Source organism: Callorhinus ursinus, unplaced genomic scaffold (assembly GCF_003265705.2).
Source record: "Callorhinus ursinus isolate GAN/ISIS: 27379988/994484 unplaced genomic scaffold, GSC_fseal_2.0 scaffold2, whole genome shotgun sequence".
Lineage (NCBI taxonomy): Eukaryota > Metazoa > Chordata > Mammalia > Carnivora > Otariidae > Callorhinus > Callorhinus ursinus.
Window position 1 is genome coordinate 86,240,882 of NW_027397064.1, and position 22,586 is coordinate 86,263,467.

General features: G+C 34.4%; 1 protein-coding gene across 1 annotated transcript in view; it reads left to right on the forward strand.

Annotated features, from left to right (window-relative positions):
- LRP1B (LDL receptor related protein 1B) overlaps positions 1 to 22,586 on the forward strand; it is a 1,894,461-nt gene that overhangs the window by 1,230,525 nt on the left and 641,350 nt on the right. The window contains exon 23 of the mRNA XM_073905704.1: positions 1,510 to 1,755. Coding sequence (XP_073761805.1) covers positions 1,510 to 1,755 — 246 coding nt within the window. The remainder of the gene's footprint in view (positions 1 to 1,509; positions 1,756 to 22,586) is intronic.

A 22,586-nucleotide genomic window follows, 5' to 3' on the forward strand; every position in this document is an offset into this window, starting at 1 on the left:
TATAGAAAATATTTTTAAAGTGTTATACTTAAGCTCAATTTTTGAACTAGATAAATTTTCATAGAATACAGGAAATATTTGAGGTATATAAGTAAATATTACTGCAATTTGTCAATCATTGAACAACATTGTCTTTTAGCATGACTGAAAAAACACCTAATTAAACAGGCTTTGAAAACGACTTAAAAATATTTTTAAGGCAAAGGAAGGCAAAGCTTCTTTTAGCCTTATTCCTATGCATCTAGGAATAGATAGGGATGGGTAATACTGTGGTTGAAAAAACAGTTATCCGCTGTTTTCATCAATGGCATAAGTATGTTATCTTGAAATTTTCCCAACCAGGGCATCTGGGTGGCTCAGTTGGTTAAGCGACTGCCTTCGGCTCAGGTCATGATCCTGGAGTCCCGGGATCGAGTCCCACATTGGGCTCCCTGCTCGGTGGGGAGTCTGCTTCCCCCTCTGACCCTCTTCCCTCTCGTGCTCTCTATCTCTCTCATTCTCTCTCTCTCAAATAAATAAATCTTAAAAAAAAAATTTAATGAAATTTTCCCTACTGGAGAAGTATTGGCTCCATTTGGGGGTAACTGTGTGCTCTTGGACATTTTTTTTATTCAACAAATACTGTTAACTGTTTATTCTATGCTAGGCACTGTGCTAGCTATTGGATATACACTGCTAAACAGAAGAGATATTTTGTATACCCTCATGGACCTTATAATTTCATAATAAAATACAATCAGAAATAAATATATGTAAATCAACTGTAAATTATAAGGCTATGAAGGAAAAGGTTTCTTTCTTTATAAACTAATCATATTATCCATGTAATAAATACTAGTTGCTCATTATATCAGTTCAAATACCAAGTCAGTTTTTTTCTGTATACGTATATTATTTACAATGCTTTTGTGGCCTCATTGAATTAATCATAATAACCAATATATAGGGTAAATGTATAATTTACCTAACTTAAAAATAAATGGCTGTAGCCAGTAAAGAGCAAACTAATCCATCCTGCATTATCATTATGACTCAGACTATAGATGTAGAAGAATATACATAAATATGATACATTATATGTATATGCCTGTTTATAAACACAGAGCTAAGTCAAATTTTCAGATCATCAATGTAAGTCTTTGGGGAGGCCTTAGCAACTGATTTTGCTCAATAGCTGAAAGGCTCAGCATAATCTTTCCAGTTATAATAGAAAGAAACATTGAGCACACTTTACCTCTATGGGGTAAAACAAAGTATTCTCCAAAGTTTTACAGAAATGAAAACCTTCCATTCCCGGTTCCTATCATGTAGAATTATATTTGGTCATTCAATGAATTATTTTATCATTCCCACCCCAATCCCTGAAAAAAAAAATGTCCAGAGAGCTTTTTCTATTCATTTATAATACCCTTGCTCTAATTCCAGTCTTAGAGAATTGAGTTCAGTGATTAGTATTTAATTGAGCAAAAGCATTGATAATGCCTGTAATCTGTTCTCTTCCTTTTATAGATGAATGTTCACTGAACAATGGAGGCTGTAGCAATCACTGTTCTGTTGTTCCTGGAAGAGGAATTGTCTGTTCTTGTCCTGAAGGACTTCAGCTCAACAAAGACAATAAGACGTGTGAAATTATAGATTATTGTAGCAATCATCTCAAGTGCAGTCAAGTGTGTGAGCAGCACAAGCACACAGTCAAGTGTTCATGCTATGAAGGGTGGAAGCTGGATGTGGACGGGGAAAGTTGCACAAGTGTTGGTAAGTAGATGTGTGTTTTGGTAGATTGAAGAATAGCAAGCGCCTTTCTGGTTTTTTCCTGTGTTGAGTATCTTGCTATATTTAAGACTAGATCTTGAGAAAATAATCCAAAAATACCTTTGAAGAATTAATAAAATGATTCAACTAAGTTTAAATAAGGCATTGAAGTATAATGTGGTATTTTTTTTTAATTTTTTTAAAGATGTTATTTATTTGAGAGTATGAGCAGGGGGAGGGGCAGGGGGAGAGAGAGCAGCAGACTCCCCACTGAGCAAGGAGCTGACGTGGAACTCGATCCCAGGACCCTGGGATCATGACCTGAGCCAAAGGCAGATGCTTAACCAACTAAGCCACCCAGGAACCCCTAATGTGTCATTTTAGACCCACTCCAAAAGCTTCTGTAGAGAGCATATTACAGTAATCCTTATAATCACAGTCCATCAGATTATTTTCTTCCTTCTTGAAATGCTACTTTCATCATCATCCTCTCTAAAGGCTTTTTGTATTTTCAAAAGCACTTACTTTTATTTTTCTTTGCAAGCTTTCAGAACCCTCCCAAAGTCCGGTCCTGGCCCACACTTCCAATTGTAGGTCTTCTATTCTTGAAATAAACTCTGTTCTGACTGTATTCATCTTCTAATTGCCCACTTAAAACATTTTGATGATTCTCTAGGTCGGATTCCATAGTGGGAAAAACAGAGACTATGGAATCTGACTTTGAACTTTAATCCTGAGGTGGCATTCATTATGTACATGATCTTAGGCAGGCTAGATAAAACTGCTTGGGCCTCAGTTTTCTTGTCTTGCAAATATTAGTGCCCATTTTAATAATGTCTCCCTTATAGCATTTTGCAACACTAACCTTGAGAACGTGCTACTCTGCCCCATATCCATTAGGTACTTAATGATGATAGCTTTGCAGTATCTTCTCCAGAGACTTAACTGAGTCTGCGGGACACTTAGAATCCATGGATAGAATTGAAGGGGTCCATGAATGTTGTTGGGGAAAATATTACCTTTATTTTCTTTAATGTCTCACTGAAAGTTAACACTAATTATTAGCAACTGTGTGTCTCCAACTGAAGTAATATACATTCACATCATGTTAAAGTTGTTCTGATATGTCAAAATATCATCTATGCTCAGGCTTTGGAAACCACTATTGCTTTAATAATGGGAGTCATTAGACCTGCACAATCTGTTATCAAATACAATTATAAAAAAGCATGCATATTACTACATCCAAAAGTGGTATTTCTTGTTCAGTATTGGTAACTGCATTTTAATATACAGTATTTGATTTCTTTGTCTATGTATACTTTTTTCTTACTGTTTTTGCACTTTTTAAAGCTTTCTGATAAGTGGTACATAGGCTTCATCGGACCACTAAGAATTTACACATCATAAAGTTTTCTCATTTTGTTTCTTCTACTTAGATTGTACTTCCCCTCTTTATCTCTAAAAATCCTAGATATTCTTTAAGACGTATGAGCTCAAATCTTTCTTCTTTAAGGAAATATTCTTTCAAATATTTTTTCTCTATTTCACCTTTCTATGTCTAGAATATATTGTCCATGAAAATATGTGTCCACATTTTTAACTTGCTGTTTTATATTTCCGTCTATGTGCTTTCTATATTCCTTATCTCTCTGATGAAATAATAATCATCTTGCAGTCAAAAATCAAGTTATAGATTTTTCTCTTATGTTTTATATAATACTCAGTCCAGTTATAGAAAAATAATATGCAATCAGAAGTATTATATTTTTTCAGAGACTATTCAGTTATTTTATTCTTTTATTCCAAATGTTGTTTTGTGGCCATTTCTCCTGGCTTTTAAAATTTGAGTCCTAGAGCCGTAAGTTTAGCAGACATTTATTCAACTCTTTCTTCTCCAAGAATCTTGTATAAAGTAATTGGCATGAGAGACTGAAAAAAAAATAGCAATTTGTCGTAATAATAGTCATTTTATTTATGTACATGTTTGGATTAGGGAAACAATAGATCAAAACATAATTATATTTTACTTGAGAATTGGCTCCATAACTGGTTTTTGGATACAGATGACAAAATTATTGACTTATCATAATGCTTTTGTGTTCTATGAAATCCATAACAACTCATGTTCAATATTAAAATAATTCAACCTTCGAATATAAGTGACCAGCTGCAAAGATAATCCTCCTAATGTAATTGGCTCCTTCTACTCCAAACTTAGAAAGAAACTCTCACAGGGCGCCTGGGTGGCTCAGTTGGTTAAGCGACTGCCTTCAGTTCAGGTCATGATCCTGGAGTCCCGGGATCGAGTCCCACATTGGGCTCCCTGCTCGGCAGGGAGTCTGCTTCTCCCTCTGACCCTCTTCCCTCTCGTGATCTCTATCTCTCATTCTCTTTCTCTCAAATAAATAAAATATTTTAAAAAAGAAAAAGAAAGAAAGAAACTTTCACAGTACTGTATCAGTTCTCACTGTTAAGATTGCTATATTTCACATCTGCTTTGTTTATAATTAAAGAGGGAAGCAAAGGTATATTTTACCTTTTAAAGTTAATGTGGAGCTTTCTTGCATTGAGAATTTAACCTGCTTGTAATTTATCCCTTCCTGAAACATACAGTATACCAAATACCATTGTCAGCATTTATATTATTGCAGATAATACAGGTTTTGTTAGTTATTGAAGATTATTTTTTTATTTAAACCAATTTTTATATATAAAAAGGATTATTCTGTATTTTAGTCACTTCCTTTCTTTTTTAAAAACCTGTAGTAGATTCAGAGTTCAATAAAAATGAATTAACCATTAACTATTGGACTTTGAAAATAAAAGATCTTTTTTTTTGCCCATCTTTTGTAACTTTTTTCCATCATTTTTAAGTTGGGTCCCCACGTTTAAAATGTGTCCTTTCTACTGAATGCAATACCTGTGCTTTTTTCTTGACATTTTAAAAGTAAAGAACAATAGTACTCTTTATGCTTCAAATTAGAACCATGACTCCCCCACTTTTTTTCCTCTTGAATCTTCTGTAGTTCTTTTATATTTTCTTACTTCTCTCAGCTCCTTTCTTCCTAAATTCTTTACAACCTGACTTTTGCTGAATTGCTGAACTGATTCTGTTTTCTCTAAGTTCACTCCTAACATCTTGTTAGTTAAATATAAAGATTTCCATAAATAACTATTTTTATGATTTTCAGTTTTTTTTAATATAGTTGTCTCATTTTCTTGGATATTTCAATATTTTATTGGTTCTTTACATGTTCCTCCTTAATATGTAATGCATTAATCACTTTTCTCATGAAGTGGTCATTTCTTCATGAACACTCAGAATATTGCTGCTGATTGAATTATCTCTAGTTTCTTTTCTGTTTAGTAGACAACTTACTTGCAAATATGTAGTGTATTTCTAGTTACATTGGAAAGAATATTATAGCATTCTTTCCTATTTTCTCTTAGCCCAAATTGGGTTAGATTTTCCCACCAATTGTTTTCTGGATCTTATTCTCTTCTATTTCCACTTTCAGATTTTAAAAACTATATTTAAGGCAGGGACCAGTTAAAAGGAGGTTGTTCAGGCAAAAGATAATTGGTGACCTCCGCTAAGAAAGATAAGAACAGATTGAAGATGTATTTTAGAGAAGAGATTATCAAGTATTGAACAAGAATAAGGAAAAATACTTTTTGTAATATATATTGCTTTGAATATAGTTAATTTTTTTGGTATGCTTGTCTTCTCTCAACCACCAAATTACAAGCTCTTTGGGATCGGATCAATTTTTTTAATATGTACTATATACTTCCCTTAAATTTCTAAGAACAAAGGAGTTGTTCAATAAATATGTCTTTTCTTGTCCATTTTTTATTAACTAAACCACAAAATATTTTGTGGAAATTTTATTAGATGCCAGAATAAAATATTATGAGGGCTTTAGAAAAATTATATTTATTTTTCAATTCAGTTTACATCATTTTTAGGAAAGTGATTAATGGATATAATCCATAATTTTATAAAAACAAAACTGTATAAATATAGTGATCTCCTATTGGTAAACTGTGCCCATTACTCAAACCTTAATTCTCATATACCCATATGTGTGTTCTCTTGGAGACCTTCCTTTATCACCTCCAATCAAATTACTGGGGCATTTATATTTCCAGCTATGCTGTGTTTCCTGCTATCCAATTCTCTTTAGTTGGGTATCACTGAGTCACCTCAAAATTAGTTGGCTGAAACGTACTCTTTCTCTTCTCTCAATTATCCATAGTCCTGTCAGCATCTCCTTTTTTTTTTTTTTTTTTTTTTTCTGGTCTTCAGGGTCCACAACCTAAACTTATCTTTGACTTCCCCAGTTCTTTGCTGACCCCTCTCTCCATGTCTAAATTTGTCCTCCACAATATCTTTTGGACTAAGTGCTCCTGTTCCAGCTGGTAGCATTGGTACCACAGTCCCAGCCCAGAGCAACGGATGTGATGATGATGGCAGTCCTCTCTCTGGCCTCTTTGTTGTTATCCTCTTGTTTCTTTAGTTTGTAAGAAGAATATATTGAAACTTGAAGGGATGTAGTATTTTTTTTTTTTGAAAGGAGAGAGGAAAATCCAAATCTGGAAGATGAGAATTAATGGAAAGAGGTCCAAAGTATAGTAAAGAAGAAAAAGAAAAGAGAACAAAGTAATGATAAACAGATGGGCTACTTTGGGGAATAATGGTAAATAAAGGTGAAGGAGATCAAGAGATCAAGGGAATGAAGCTGTGTGAGAGGGTATAATTTGGCGATCCACTTTATTTTAGTAAAATGACACTTTTTTTTGAACATTTTAGATGCATTTTATTCATTTTTTACAAGCCCTTTCACCTTTTTATGTCTCAGATATACACATAAACTACCTTAAATGAAGGATGTGTCTTAAACAGATTATCATAAAAACTATCAGTACATTTGTCTAAATTTGATGATTGTTACTCTGCTTTTATGATGCAATGAATTATGCTGATAACTTATGCTATGTGTTGGTTTGCCTTTTATAATCTAAATTCTTGGTGTTTGATGTCATTGTGTCTGCCAGTTGCTGCCATGGATGATTCAAGTGAATTTAGGCAGTCGAATTTTTTTTTCTTTTCTTTAAATTTTTTAATTGTTATGTTAATCACCATACATTACATCATTAGTTTTTGATGTAGTGTTCCATGATTCATTGTTTGTGTGTAACACCCAGTGCTCCACGCAGCACATGCCCTCTTTAATACCCATCACCAGGCTAACCCATCCCCCCACCCCCTCCCCTCTAGAACCCTCAGTTTGTTTTTCAGGGTCCATTGTCTCTCATGGTTCGTCTCCCCCTCCGATTTCCTCCCCTTCATTCTTCCCCTCCTGCTATCTTCTTCCTTTTTTTTTTCCTAACATATATTGCACTATTTGTTTCAGAGGTACAGATCTGTGTTTCAGCAGTCTTGCACAATTCACAGCACTCACCATAAGCACATACCCTCCCCAATGTCTATCACCCAGCCACCCCATCCCTCCCACCCCCCACCACTCCAGCAACCCTCAGTTTGTTTCCTGAGATTAAGAATTCCTCATATCAGTGAGGTCATATGATACATGTCTTTCTCTGATTGACTTATTTCACTCAGCATAACACCGTCCAGTTCCATCCACGTTGTTGCAAATGGCAAGATCACATTTCTTTTGATGGCTGCATAATATTCCATTGTATATATATACCACATCTTCTTTATCCATTCATCTGTCGATGGACATCTTGGCTCTTTCCACAGCTTGGCTATTGTGCACATTGCTGCTATAAACATTGGGGTGCACATACCCCTTCAGATCCTTACATTTGTATCTTTGTGGTAAATACCCAGTAGTGCAATTCCTGGATCGTATGGTAGCTCTATTTTCAACTGTTTGAGGAACCTCCATATTGTTTTCCAGAGTGGTTGCACCAGCTTGCATTCCCACCAACCAGTGTAGGAGGGTTCCCCTTTCTCCGCATCCCCGCCAACATCTGTCATTTCCTGACTTGTTAATTTTAGCCATTCTGACGGGTGTGAGGTGGTATCTCACTGAGGTTTTGATTTGGATTTCCCTGATTCCGAGCAATGTTGAGCACTTTTTCGTGTGTCTGTTGGTCATTTGGATGTCTTCTTTGGAAAAATTACTGTTCATGTCTTCTGCCCATTTCTTGATTGGATTGTTTGTTCTTTGGGTGTTGAGTTTGATAAGTTCTTTATAGATTTTGGATACTAGCCCTTTATCTGATATGTCATTTGTAAATATTTTCTCCCATTCTGTCGGTTGTCTTTTGGTTTTGTGAACTGTTTCTTTTGCTCTGCAAAAGCTTTTTATCTTGATGAAATCCCAATAGTTCATTTTTGCCCTTGCTTCCCTTGCATTTGGCAATGTTTCTAGGAAGAAGTTACTGTGGCTGAGGTCGAAGGGGTTGCTGCCTATGTTCTCCTTTATGATTTTGATGGACTCCTGTCTCACACTGAGGTCTCTCATCCATTTTGAGTCTATTTTTGTGTGTGGTGTAAGGAAATGGTCCAGTTTCATTCTTCTGCATGTGGCTGTCCAATTTTCCAACACCATTTGTTGAAGAGACTGTCTTTTTTCCACTGGACATTCTTTCCTGCTTTGTCAAAGATGAGTTGACCATAGAGTTGAGGGTCCATTTCTGGGCTCTCTATTCTGTTTCATTGATCTGTGTGTTTTTTTGTGCCAGTACCATACTGTCTTGATGATGACAGCTTTTTATAGAGCGGGAAGTCCGGAATTGTGATGCCACCAGCTTTGCTTTTCTTTTTCAACATTCCTCTGGTTATTCAGGGTCTCTTCTGGTTCCATACAAATTTTAGGATTATTTGTTCCATTTCTTTAACAAAAGTGGATGGTATTTTGATGGGGATTGCACTGAATGTGTAGATTGCTCTAGGTAGCATTGACATCTTCACAATGTTTGTTCTTCCAATCCATGAGCATGGAACGTTTTTCCATTTCTTTGTGTCTTCTTCAATTTCTTTCATGAGTATTTTGTAGTTTTCTGAGTACAGATCCTTTGCCTCTGGTTAGATTTATTCCTAGGTATCTTATGGTTTTGGGTGCAATTGTAAATGGGATTGACTCCTTGATTTGTCTCTCTTCTGTCTTGTTGTTGGTGTATAGGAATGCCACTGATTTCTGTGCATTGATTTTATATCCTGCCACTTTACTGAATTCCTGTATGAGTTCTAGCACTTTTGGGGTGGAGTCTTTTGGGTTTTCCACATAAAGTATCATATCATCTGGAAAGAGTGAGAGTTTGACTTCCTCTTTGCCCATTTGGTTGCCTTTGATTTCTTTTTGTTGTCTGATTGCTGTGGCTAGGACTTCTAATACTATGTTGAATAGCAGTGGTGAGAGTGGACATCCCTGCCGCATTCCTGACCTTAGGGGGAAAGCTCTCAGTTTTTCCCCATTGAGAATTATATTCGCAGTAGATTTTTCATAGATGGCTTTTATGATATTGAAGTATGTACCCTCTATCGCTAGACTCTGAAGAGTTTTGATCAAGAAAGGATGCTGTACTTTGTCAAATGCTTTTTCTGCATCTATTGAGAGGATCCTATAATTCTTGTTCTTTCTTTTGTTAATGTATTGTATCACGTTGATTGATTTGCAGATGTTGAACCAACCTTGCAGCCCAGGGATAAATCCTACTTGGTTATGGTGAATAATCTTTTTAATGTACCGTTGGATCCTATTGGCTAGTATTTTGGTGAGAATGTTTGCATCCATGTTCATCAAGGATATTGGTCTGTAATTCTCCTTTTTGATGGGGCCTTTGTCTGGTTTTGGGATCAAGGTAATGGTGGCCTCATAAAAAGAGTTTGGAAGTTTTCCTTACATTTCTGTTTTTTGGAACAGTTTCCGGAGAATAGGTATTGATTCTTCTTTAAATGTTTGGTAGAATTCTCCTGGGAAGCCATCTGGCCCTGGGCTTTTGTTTTTGGGAGGTTTTTGATGACTGCTTCAATTTCCTTAGTGGTTATAGGTCTGTTCAGGTTTTCTATTTCTTCTTGGTTCAATTTTGGTTGTTGATGCATCTCTAGGAATGCATCCATGTCTTCCAGGTTATCTAATTTGCTGGCATATAGTTGCTCATAATATGTTCTTATAATTGTTTGTATTTCTTTGGTGTTGGTTGTGATCTCTCCTCTTTCATTCATGATTTTGTTGATTTGGGTCATTTCTCTTTTCTTTTGATCAGTCTGGCCAGGGGTTTATCAATCTTGTGAATTCTTTCAAAGAACCATCTCCTAGTTTCATTGACGTGTTCTACTGTTCTTTTGGTTTCTATTTCATTGATTTCTGCTCTGATCTTTCTTATTTCTCTTCTCCTGCTGGGTTTAGGCTTTATTTGCTGTTTTTTCTCTATCTCCTTTAGGTGGAGGGTTAGGTTGTGTAGTTGAGACCTTTCTTGTTTCTTGAGAAAGTCTTGTATTGCTATATACTTTCCTCTTAGGACTGTCTTTGCTGTATCCCAAAGATATTGAACAGTCGTGTTTTCATTTTCATTGGTTTCAATGAATTTTTTTAATTCTTCTTTTAATATCCTGGTTGACCCATTCATTCTTTAGTAGGATCCTCTTTAGCCTCCATGTATTTGAGTTATTTCCAACTTTCCTGTTGTGATTGAGTTCTAGTTTCAAAGCATTGTGGTCTGAAAATATGCAGGGAATAATCCCAATCTTTTGGTACCAGTTGAGACCTGATTTGTGACCTAGAATGTGATCTCTTCTGGAGAATGTTCCATGCACACTAGAGAAGAATGTGTATTCCGTTGCTTTGGGATGGAATGTTCTGAATATGTCTGTGAAGTTCATTTGGTCTAGTGTGTCATTTAAAGTCTTTATTTCCTTGTTGATTTTTTGCTTAGATGATCTGTCCATTTCAGTCAGGGGGGGGTGTTAAAGTCCCCCACTACTACTGTATTGTTTTCAATGTGTTTCTTTGCTTTTGTTATTAATTGCCTATAAAATTGGCTGCTCCCATGTTAGGGCAATAGATATTTACAATTGTTAGATCTTCTTGCTGGATAGACCCTTTAAGTAGGATATAGTGTCCTTCCTCATCTCTTATTACAACCTTTGGTTTAAAATCTAATTTCTCTGATATAAGGATTGCCACCCAAGCTCTTGTTTGGTGTCCATTAGCATGGTAAATTGTTTCCACCCCCTCACTTTCAATGTGGGGGTGTCTTTGGGTCTAAAATGAGTCTCTTGCACACAGCATATCAATGGGTCTTGTTTTTTTATTATTTTTTTAAAGATTTTAGTTATTTATTTGAGAGACAGAGAGAATGAGAGATAGAAAGCACGAGAGGGAAGAGGGTCAGAGGGAGAAGCAGACTCCCTGCTGAGCAGGAAGCCCGATGCGGGACTCGATCCCGGGACTCCAGGATCATGACCTGAGCCAAAGGCAGTCGCTTAACCAACTGAGCCACCCAGGCGCCTGGGTCTTGTTTTTTTAATCCAATCTGATAACCTGTGTCTTTTGATTGGGGCATTTTGCCCATTTACATTCAGGGTAACTATTGAAAGATATGAATTTAGTGCTATTGTATTGCCTGTAAGGTGACTGTGACTATATTGTCTGTGTTCCTTTTGGTCTATGTTGCTTTTCTGCTCTCTCTTTGCTTTGAGGACCCCTTTCAATATTTCTTGGAGGACTGGTTTCGTGGTTGCAAATTCCTTAATATTTTGTTTGTCCTGGAAGCTTTTGATCTCTCCTTCTATTTTCAATGACAGCCTAGCTGGATATAGTATTCTTGGCTGCATATTTTTCTCATTTAATGCTCTGAAGATATCATGCCAGTCCTTTCTGGCCTGCCAGGTCTCTCTGGATAGTTCTGTTGCCAATCTAATGTTTCTACCATTATAGTTTACATATCTCTTCTCCCAAGCTGCTGTCAAGATTTTCTCTTTGTCTCTGAGACTTGTAAGTTTCACTACTAGATGTCGGGGTGTTGATGTATTTTTATTGATTTTGAGAGGGGTTCTCTGTGCCTCCTGGATTTTGATGCCTGTTTCCTTCCCCACATTAGGGAAGTTCTCTGCTATAATTTGCTCCAATATACCTTCTGCCCCTCTCTCTCTTTCTTCTTCTTCTGGGATCCCAATTATTCTAATGTTGTTTTATCTTATTGTATCGCTTATCTCTTGAATTCTGCCCTCGTGTTCCAGTAGTTGTTTATCTCTCTTTTTCTTAGCTTCTTTATTTTCCATCATTTGGTCTTCTATATCGCTAATTCTCTCTTCTGTCTCCTTTATCCTAGGAGTTAGTGCCCCCATTTTTGATTGCACCTCATGAATAGCCTTTTTGATTTTGACTTGGGTAAAAATGACACTTTTTTATGTCAGTGTTTTGTTTATGATTTTAAGGTAACTATCAATTATTTATGGAAAGAACATCAGATTCCTCAGTCAGCTATTTAGGGCCTTCTTCATTTTTGGTTATTTTATTTCTCCGACCTAATCTTTCATTATTCTCCACTGTGGATTTCCATTCCAGGCACATTATTACTGTTTTCATCATCAGTAATGGTAGTTAATAAATAGTGGCCAATAATGTATAAAGTACTTTCACATACATCACTTTATTGTAGCATCTCCTTCATGTACTCTGTTCATTATCATCTGTGACCTTTCAGGATGACAATATCTTCTACATTCTGGAAATCCTATATTCTATTCGAAACCCTCTCCTCTATGACTTTTTCTTCCAGTTAATTATTATAATATTACTAATAGCTACCATTTATCAAGCATGTAACAATGTGACAGGCAATTCATTTATATCTTACAGGAAACTAACAGATATTATTAATACTCTGATTTTATATCTTTAGAAACTGAGACCCAGAAAGATTACTTCATTTACCCAGGGCCTGTGGCAAAGAGATGTTAGAGCAAAGCTTTTGAACTTCATTCCACCTGACTCCAAAGCAAGAGCTTTTACAAGCTATTACAAAGATCCAGGCCATCTCCCTGTGCTGTGTGCCCTCAAAGTCTTGTGATGCCTTTGAATAGTGTATGTTCTATGAGCTTATTTCTGTCACCACTTAGACCTAAACTTTCTTAAAAGCTGAGACTGCATCAAATTATTTTATACCTCTTTCGAAATACATAAAAATACATTTTGTAGCAAATGCTTGTTGAATGTAAAAGCTTCCTCTATTACTTAAAATAGTAACAAGTTTTTAATAGTTTTATGATCTGTGCTATGTGTACAAATAATCTATTAGTATCCTATGGTGTGTAACCACCTGTTTTTGTTTATCCACCCTACAATATAAATATGCTCAAATCACCCCAAATCTCTGCACAAGTAATGCTGCCATAGACATACATTTACCTATTCTTATAAATCTGCACGAAAATTATTTGGGACAAAAATTACTGACTTATAGGGTATGCTTATACTTACTATGAAAAATTAGGACCCGTTTCTTTTCAGAGTGGTTGAACAGTCTCCATATTCACCAAGAGTACACTTCTAAAGTCCCCACATCCTTGTCAGCTCTTAAAATTATCTGAATTTCAATTTTGTCATCCAATATATTGGAGTAAAGTGATGTTTCGATGCTTTAGTTGTATTTTTCTTACAATAAGTTTGAGCATGTCTCTATATTCTTGTTAGCCTTTTGCATCTCTTCATTTTCTTTGGCCATTTTCTTACTAAGATCACTGCCTTTTTCTTATCGATTTGTAGGAATTAGTTGCATGTACTAAACTGTAGACATGTCAACTATCTTCTGCATTCTTTTACTCCTCTATTAGTTATTCACATTGACCTTTATGGAACAATTCCTCTATCTTTCTGCTTCGTCACTCACTCCTTTCTTTGCTTTATTCTTCTTCTTATTTTCTTCCTCCCATAATCGTTTTTATCTCCTCTCTATTTAATGTCTCCTGGGCTAACTATTTATTCAGTGATTCTTATAATTAATCGTTCATTCACTTATTTAATTGCAGGTTATTTATTAAATACAACCTAGCAAAAAGCACTGGGCCATATTTTAGAAATGCAAAGATTTTTGCTCAGTCCCTTACCCCCCAATGAAGTTCTCTCTCTCTCTCTTTCTCAATGAGTTCTCTCTCCCTCACTCTTTCATATACACACACACCCCAAGTGCAGATTCCTACCACTTATTAATGGAAAGAAGAGACAAGTTTTTAAGAAACCTGAAATATAAAGCAGAGCTACTGAGAAAAAATATCCAGGAATTTTTCCGGAAAGTAATTAAATGGAGAAAAAAATGAAACAAACAAATTAAAAAAAATAGCTCTCAAGAATATTGATGGACAGTTGGTGATACAATCTTGCAAATTTATCAGTTTGAATAATAGTTGAAAGTCTATCCTACCTTTCATTTTACAGATTCTATATCCTCCACCCTTATGTATACATAAGTACACTTAAGTAATATTTCACTATCATTCATTCCCAACATAGCTATAGCTGAAGGAATGGAGAAAAGGAAGTAATGATATATATTGAACCAGAGTAAACAATAGACCATTTACCACTTCATAAGTTGCTACTCTGTAGAGGAAATGTATCTGATGATGGGGACAGAGAAATTCAAATAAATTATTAAATATGAGAACAAAAAAAGCAAAAACTCTGAAGTTGCAGGAGAGAAAACATTATAACTACAATATCACTTTCTGTTTGAGGACATTATATGTATGATAGAGAATCAGGAGCTATTCATATAGAATTGTAGAGTCATAATAACAATTACCCTGAGAGGACTATAGAGGAACTCTTTCTTAGACAAGTCGTCTACTGCTTTCATATACTGTCTTGTAACAATCATTATGCAAATCTGTAGTGGGATTAAAAGAAAATCAAAGAAAAAAGAATTGCAGATAGAAGACCTTTGAGTGTTTTTTAAAAGCTATTTGTGATGTGCCACCTTTATAAAAATGAAATTCATCACTTTAAAAATGTAAATTGTAACCCACTTTGTTTTATACATATGTCTTCTCATGGTAAAGTAGAAGAACTTCAAGCCTCTTCTATATTAAGAGTCTTATTTGCTGGTTTGAGCTGTAAAATTCAGTCATTTATGAGACTGAATAAATCACTACGAGCTAGCACACTGAAAAAAAGGTAGACTGCAAAAATGAATGACTACTTCATATTTTGCTAATATTCATTCCAAATTGAACTTGCCCCAAAAGAAGTTAATATACTTATATCCAAATTGAAACACATGAGAAGACACTTTATTGTGTTTTATCACCAAATATTTTATACAGAAGGTTTTTATTATTATTATTATTAAAGGGTAAAAAGAAAACATTGTAAGATTTGGAATTTTGAAATCCAGTCTTCATGATTTCCTAGTAGTTTATGAAATTACATATTGGGTTATTCATTACAAATTTTTTATTTGCTCAAAAAAGAAAAAATAATTTAGTAAACTAACAAATCCTAAAAGTAGAGGCACTTGGAGAAGTTATCAAGATTCAGAGTTCAAATAGAAATAATTTGAATATTTACACTTTGATTTTTTTATTTTGGTAAACAGGTTTATTATAGTCATGTGTAATCAAGTAAAAACATTTGTCAACTATATTCTCAACACAAAATGACTATAGTACATATAAGAACTTGAAAAGCCTTTGGGCAGTTTCAATAAAAGAGTCAATGTAACAGTCACCATTCAGAGTAAACAAGATATGTTTTCGGGGTACCGGGCTTTCCCTTGATCTCGGATTGTGAGTTCAAGCCTCACGTTGGGTGTAGAGATTACTTAAAAATAAAATCTTAAAAAAAAAAAGATAGGTTTCCAATCACCTTTCATTTTATGAAATCTTTCAAACATATTGGAGAATAATGTATTCACAGCTCATATTTTAGTATATTGAAAATTTATCTAATTTATTCATGTTATTCATGGTATAAATCATTTTCTGAAAGCGATGAAACACTAGATAACTTTGAGGCCTCTGTTCATCCATTCTTCCATTGCCAGGGGTAGCTACTTTTGTGAAATTGGGCTATCTGATCTGTCATAGTTTTTGTTCTTAAACAACATGTAATATAATTGTTGTGTTCCTAAATTTATGGAGTCATATACATTATATATCCAGCTGGAGCTAGTTGGAATTTTTAGTCACAAATATGATTTTGAGATGTATCCATAGTACTTTATATAGTTCTGCTTATTCCTTTTAAATGCTCTACAGCATTCTACTATATAAAAAGATTATAGTGTACTATATAAAAAATCATAGTTTTGTTATAAAAAGATTATAGTTTTTTAAAGATTTTATTTATTTATTTGACAGAGAGAGACACAGTGAGAGAGGGAACACAAGCAGGGGGAGTGGGAGAGGGAGAAACAGGCTTCCCGCAGAGCAGGGAGCCCAATGTGGGGCTCGATCCCAGGACCCCGGGATCATGACCTGAGCCGAAGGCAGACACTTGACTGAGCCACCCAGGCACCCCCCTTTTTTTCTCTACAGGATTTTTATTGGAGGGTGGGGGTGGATGTGGGCATCATGAAGTCCTTGACACAGGAGCCAGGGCATCTCCTATTCATGGTCATTGATGTTGTTTCCAGTATTTTGTTACATCAAACTATGTTGTAGTGAAAGCTCTTATGATATCTACTTGTGGAAATGTGCACAAGTTGAACCACACGTTCAAATGCATAAGCATCTTCAGTTGCACATGTCATCTCTATCATTGCCACAGGTGTACAAATATACACTACCATCAGCTGTTAGAAGAGGTCCTGAGTCTCCAAATCATTGCTGACACTAGACAGAATTAAAGGTCAAATCCATGCTCCTCCACTTACTAGCTGTGTGACTCTGGCATATTACATAACTTCTCTGTGCCTCTCTTTCTTCTTGTGCAAAATGGGGAGGATAGCATCACCCACTTCATAGGACTTTGTGAGGATTGCATAAATGGGGATCTATAAAATATTTAGGAATAATTCTATATAAGAAGCACTCTGTAAGTGTTTGCTATTTTAGTAATGTTCAGACTTTTAACTAGTTGCCCAAGATGATGGTTATGGTCTTTTTGTTTTAATTGGTATAAAATTTTCTTAACACTCTCAATTTCTGCAATTCTCTCATTATTTGTTGTTTTTTTTTTCTCTCCTATACTTGGTTAGAGGGTATAATTTTACCACTCAGTTTTTATTATAGATTATAGATCTGTTCAGATTTTCTATTTCTTTTCAAGTCAATTTTGGTAACATATTTCTCTAGAAAATGGCTTATTTACCTATTTTCAAATGTATTATTAAAATGCATATGTCACTCTTATTTTTTAAATTTTATATCAAATAGGTAAAGAGGAAAGTAATTACAAAAGATATTGAATAATATGAATATCTTTCATAATTACTTTCCTATTTTCATTCTTCCTACTATTCATTTGTACATATATATGTGCACGCATACATATATATATTCGTCCGACCATAGGCTTATCTATATTTTACTCATCTTTCAAGCAAGTGGCTTTCAATTTTCTTGATAATCTTTTTCTCTATTTTATCAATTTCTGTAATTATATTTATTTTCTTCTTCCTAAATTATGGGAATTTATATATTGTTATATATTGTTTTATTAATTTTTAAAAGATGAATTCTCCATTTTATTCAACTACTACAAATACACAGAGAAGAAAAAAAAATTAAAATATCAGTATGCTCTATTTTTTCCTTGTATACATGGAAAAGTTTTCGGAGCTGAAGAGCTGAGTATAGTTATACAGATTAATATAATTGAAGTAAAAATCATGATTTTTAGGTAACAATGAATTAAAAGTTGTGTTTGTACAGTTCCTTATTCTCTACACATTTCCACACTCATTACCATATTTCCTTTTTTTTAAACAAATGAATCGAGATATAATGTATATACCATAAAATTCATTATTTTAAAGTGCACAATTCTGTGGTTGGTAGTGTATTCACAGAGTAGTGCAACCAACATTTTAATCCCTTCCCCAAACAAACTCCATGTGTTTAAAATCACTCCCCATCAAATCCTACTTCATCTCTGGCAACCTCTAGTTTACTTTTTGTCCCTGTAGATTTGCCTAGTCTGGACATTTCATAACAATGGAGTAATACAGAATGTGGTCTCTTGTAACTGATTTCTTTCATGTGGCATAATGTTTTCAGGATTCTTTCATGTTTTACCATATATCAGTATTTTATTTATTTTTATTCCTGAATAATATATTTATTGTATTGATATACCATTTTGTTTATCCACTCATCAGTTTATGAGCATTTGAATTTTTATTCTTTGATATATGAATTATGATATGAATATTCATGTACAAGCTTTTGTGTGGGCATGCATTTTCTTTTCTCCTGTGTACAAATAAGAGTGGAACTCCTGGCTCATATGATAAGTCAATGTTTAGCATTTTGAGGAACTGTCAGAGCGTTTTCCAAAATGGCTGTGTCATTTTAAAATTCTGACAGCCATGCGTGAGGGCTCCAGTGTCTACACAATCTTGCCATCAGTTGACATTGTCCATCTTTTTTATTATAGTCATTCTAGGGGGTGTGAACTGGTATCTTGTGCATAGGCCCTTTGGTGAAATGACTATTCAGAGTCTTGGCCTAATCTAGGGTCACTAAGTATTCTTCCAATAGTTGTGTAATTTTAGCTCTTATATTTAGGTCTATGATACATTTTGAATTAATTTTTATATATGGTGTGAGGTTTCAACTTCATTCTTTGGAATATGGAAATCAAGTTCCTGCCGCACATTTTCTTGAAAAGGCCATTCTTCCCCCATTGAACAGTTCTCTGGAGTTTGAGCTTTTGGGGGAGCTCCAAACCCATCTGCCCCCTCTGGAGATTGTGGACCATTTTTTTTTTTTTTTTAATCTACGATGAAGCTAAGGACAGGGGAATGTGTTTGATACATATTAAAACACCACATAATACTGATATTCAGCGGTTTTTCTTGAGTAAGCACTCATTTAATTGTTATTGAAATTTGTTGAATTTCTAGAGTTCAGAAAAAGGTGATTTTCACCATTTTGCCAGGGTTTTCACTGTTCTTATGAAAGAGAGGATTTTTGGATCCTTATTTCACCATTCAGGAGCTGATTCTCTATTTCATTAATATTAATTGTTCATGCTTCTTAATCTATACATGTGTTGCCATCTTTATTTCTGAATTCCTGCTTGAGGTCCTGTTGGTCAAGAAAATGTCTAGCAATTATTTTTAGGGTTAAAGCATATGAGGAGCTTAACAATCTTTATAATTGATTTTTAATTTAATTCCATTGTGCTCAGAACAGTTGTCCATTATTAGGTTGATTTTTTGCTTTCTCTTGAGACTTACTTTGTGGACTAGAACATGGCCATTTTATTACATATTCTGTGTGTGCTTAAAAAGAGCATGTCTTCAATTTTGATGTACAGATGTCTATATATTTCTGGTGGACTTAGTTTTTTGTTTATTTTGGTTTTTTTGATCATCTTGTTATAATTTTGTTGTAAATATCTCACAGTATGATTAAGGATTTATCAATTTCTCCACTTAATTCCTTATATATTTTCAGCCTAGATTATGAAGGCACACACTATTTTAAGAGTTTTATCTGTGTTTATCTGTTGTCTTGTCACATAATAGAGAACTTTCTATTTCTACAAAAGCTATTTGCCTTAAAGCCTATTTTGGTTAATATTAATATTGCTTTATCAAGATTCTTCACACATGAAACTTTAGATCATATAGCACTAAAAATATTATTTTATTTTAACAATCAAGACAAGACCTATATAGTTTAATGACTTTTCTTTATTTGTAGCAGAGGCAAGAGTAGAATCCAGGCCTTCTGTTGTAGAATTCCTTTCTACATCCAGTTGTAACAAACAAGTCAGTAATTTTTGGTTTAGGAGAGTATACTTTCTCAAAGAGAGCATGAAAGTAAGAGCAGTAAATGATCTCCTAAATATTGCTGTAGTAGAAATACGAGTTCTCCTGAAAGGGAAAAAAAAACCCAAAACATGTTTTACAGTATTTGTCATACTGAATTACCTTGCTCAGCATATATGTCATGCCCAAAAAATTTTTATCTTATTTATGAGTGCTTCTAAGAAGCAGGAAATGATATTTCCTTCTATTACTAGTTTGAATTTTTATTAAAAATTGTTAATCTTAGTAGAAAATTATATGTTAGTGCTAAAAAAAATTGTATCAACGGAAAATAAAATGAAAGTTTTCTCCCTACTTCTGAACCCCAGTCACCAGTTGCCATAGCAGAGGTAACAACATTCCTTCATTAAGCCTTCAAGAAGTACTCTATGCTTTACTTTTATATAGATCTAGAAAAATATTTTGTTTTTTGATATAAATAGTAGCATAGATTATGTACTGTTTATATCTTGCTGTTTTCAACTTACAAAATATTTGGAATTATTCAATATCTGTACCTCTGTATCAATCACATTAATTTATGTAGCCCCATAACCTTGTACTGTATGACTGTACCGTAAGTTATTTAGCCAGCTACCTGTTCATAAACATTTCTGTTGTTTCTAATCTTTTGCTACTACAAATAATATTGGATAGCATTTCCTTACTCATCTGCCATTTTTCTTATGTAAAACTATATCTTTAGAGTAATTCCTTATAAATGAACTTAGTTGGTCAAGGGGTGTGTGTGTGTGTGTGTGTGTGTGTGTGTGTGTGTATGATGGATATTGCCCATTGGCTCTCTATATAGGTTATAACAGTTTATACTTAGACTGTCAATATTTCAGAGTGTCTTTTGCTTACACTTTAATCTATAGAATGTCTTATCAAACATTTTCATGTTTTATACGCATTTATCATTTTTTGAGAGAAATTGTATACTTTTTAAAATTTAAAAGTTGTTTATATTTTCCTTTCTTTGAATTATCTGTTTAATACACTTTGCCTATTATTTATTTGAGAATTTTGTCTATTTATAGGAGCTCATATATATTAAAGAATTTAGCCATTTATTATATTGCAAATGTTCTATGCAGTTTATCACTTGTCTCTTTCTCTGACAATTTTTTAACATATATTAAAAATCATTTTTTTCTTTAGGTCTTCCATGCTTTGTGTCAAATGGACAAAGCCCTTTTTTCATTCTAGAGTTCTAAAAATAATTATTCTATGTTTACTTCCAAGACTTTCATAGTGTCTTTTATTACATCAAAATTATTAAGCTATCTAGAAATTATTTTTTGTATTAAGTCAGGAAATTCTCTAACTTAATTTCTTCTCCAGGTACCCTAAAACTATCATGTTTACAGGAAATTTATAAATTAATTCAGGCAGAAGCAAGTTCTTTGGCACATTATTTTTTTTCTTTTTGTTTCTATCTAATAATATTATTTGCCTTTCCAAAGTCTTTATTCCTCTCATTACTGTTTTAAAATTTCTTCGTATAATCTTTGCAGATTTTTTAATAATTTCATTCCCAGATTCCTTATCTTTCTTCTTTGTTGTTGCTAGTGTGCATTTGTACTTGTTTTGTTTTGTTTTGTTCTGTTTCCATTTTGTCTTCTTGGTTGGTGGTGGTTTGTAGGAAGGTGAGCGATTTTTGTCTAAAAATCTGTAATCAAGCCCTTTCCCACCCTTTGTCTCTGGCATCCACTGTTCTGTTTTCTGCCTTTTCCAAAATGTCATAGAAAAGGAATCATATTGTCTGTAGACTTTATTTTTTTAAGACTTCATTTATTTGTCAGAAAGAGAGAGTGAAAGTGAGAGAGGCAGGCAGAAGGAGACGCACGCTCCCTGCTGAGCAAGGAGCCGGATGCAAGACTGGATCCCAGGACCCTGGGATCATGACCTGAGCTGCAGGCAGACGCTTAACGACTGAGCCACCCAGGCGCCCCACCTCTGTAGTTTTGAACCTGGCTTCTTTCACTTAACGTATTAGATGCCTGTTTGTTTCTTCGTTCAGATTCTCCTCATGAGTCTTTACGGTGCCAGTGGGCCCAGAGAGGGTTCTGGGACCAAGCTTTTCCCCATCCTCTTTTTCCAAAAAGTGATTATTGGATTTGCCCCTTAGTTATGCTACCTCCTTTGAGAATTGTGCTCTGCTAGCATTTTCTTTGTATCTACAGCTATAGGCATCCTCTCTCAGAAACTGTCCATCCTTTGAAGGCATTCATCAGTCCATCCTCTAATGCTCTGGTGTTTTGGACAGGTGTCTTCCAGTGTTAGTGAGAGTGGAACTTTCATTTCCTTCTTTCTTTCTTTCTTCTTTCTTTCTTTCTTTCTTTCTTTCTTTCTTTCTTTCTTTCTTTCTTTCTTTCTTTCTTTCCTTCTTTCTTTCTTCCTTCCTTCCTTCCTTCCTTCCTTCCTTCCTTCCTTCCTTCCTTCCTTCCTTCTTTCCTTCCTTTCTGTTTTTTTATTTTTAATTTTTTTCCTTTTTCTGGTGTGATGTTCTAAGGAAGAGGCAGTACATCATTGCTTTGCAGTTTGAAATTCTGTGTCCCTTAGTAGCTATTAAGTATAAATTGCTCTAGCAAGTAGCTGCTGCACCTCTAATTTACTACTTAACTAAGGGCAAACTGTATGCCAAAGGGTGAGGAAGCTCTTCAGAGCTGAAATGTCACTAGTTTTGGCACATGCTAACAAATATCCAACTTCCTTCTGGTGTATTATCATTGCAGCCTTTTCTCTTTTGCTTAGTCCTTTGAGAAATCTTTGAAATTTAAGACTTATAATAATAATTAAACATTTATTAAAATATTAAGTATCCACACTTTTAATTATCAATTATCCTGATAATTCAGTATGTTATATAT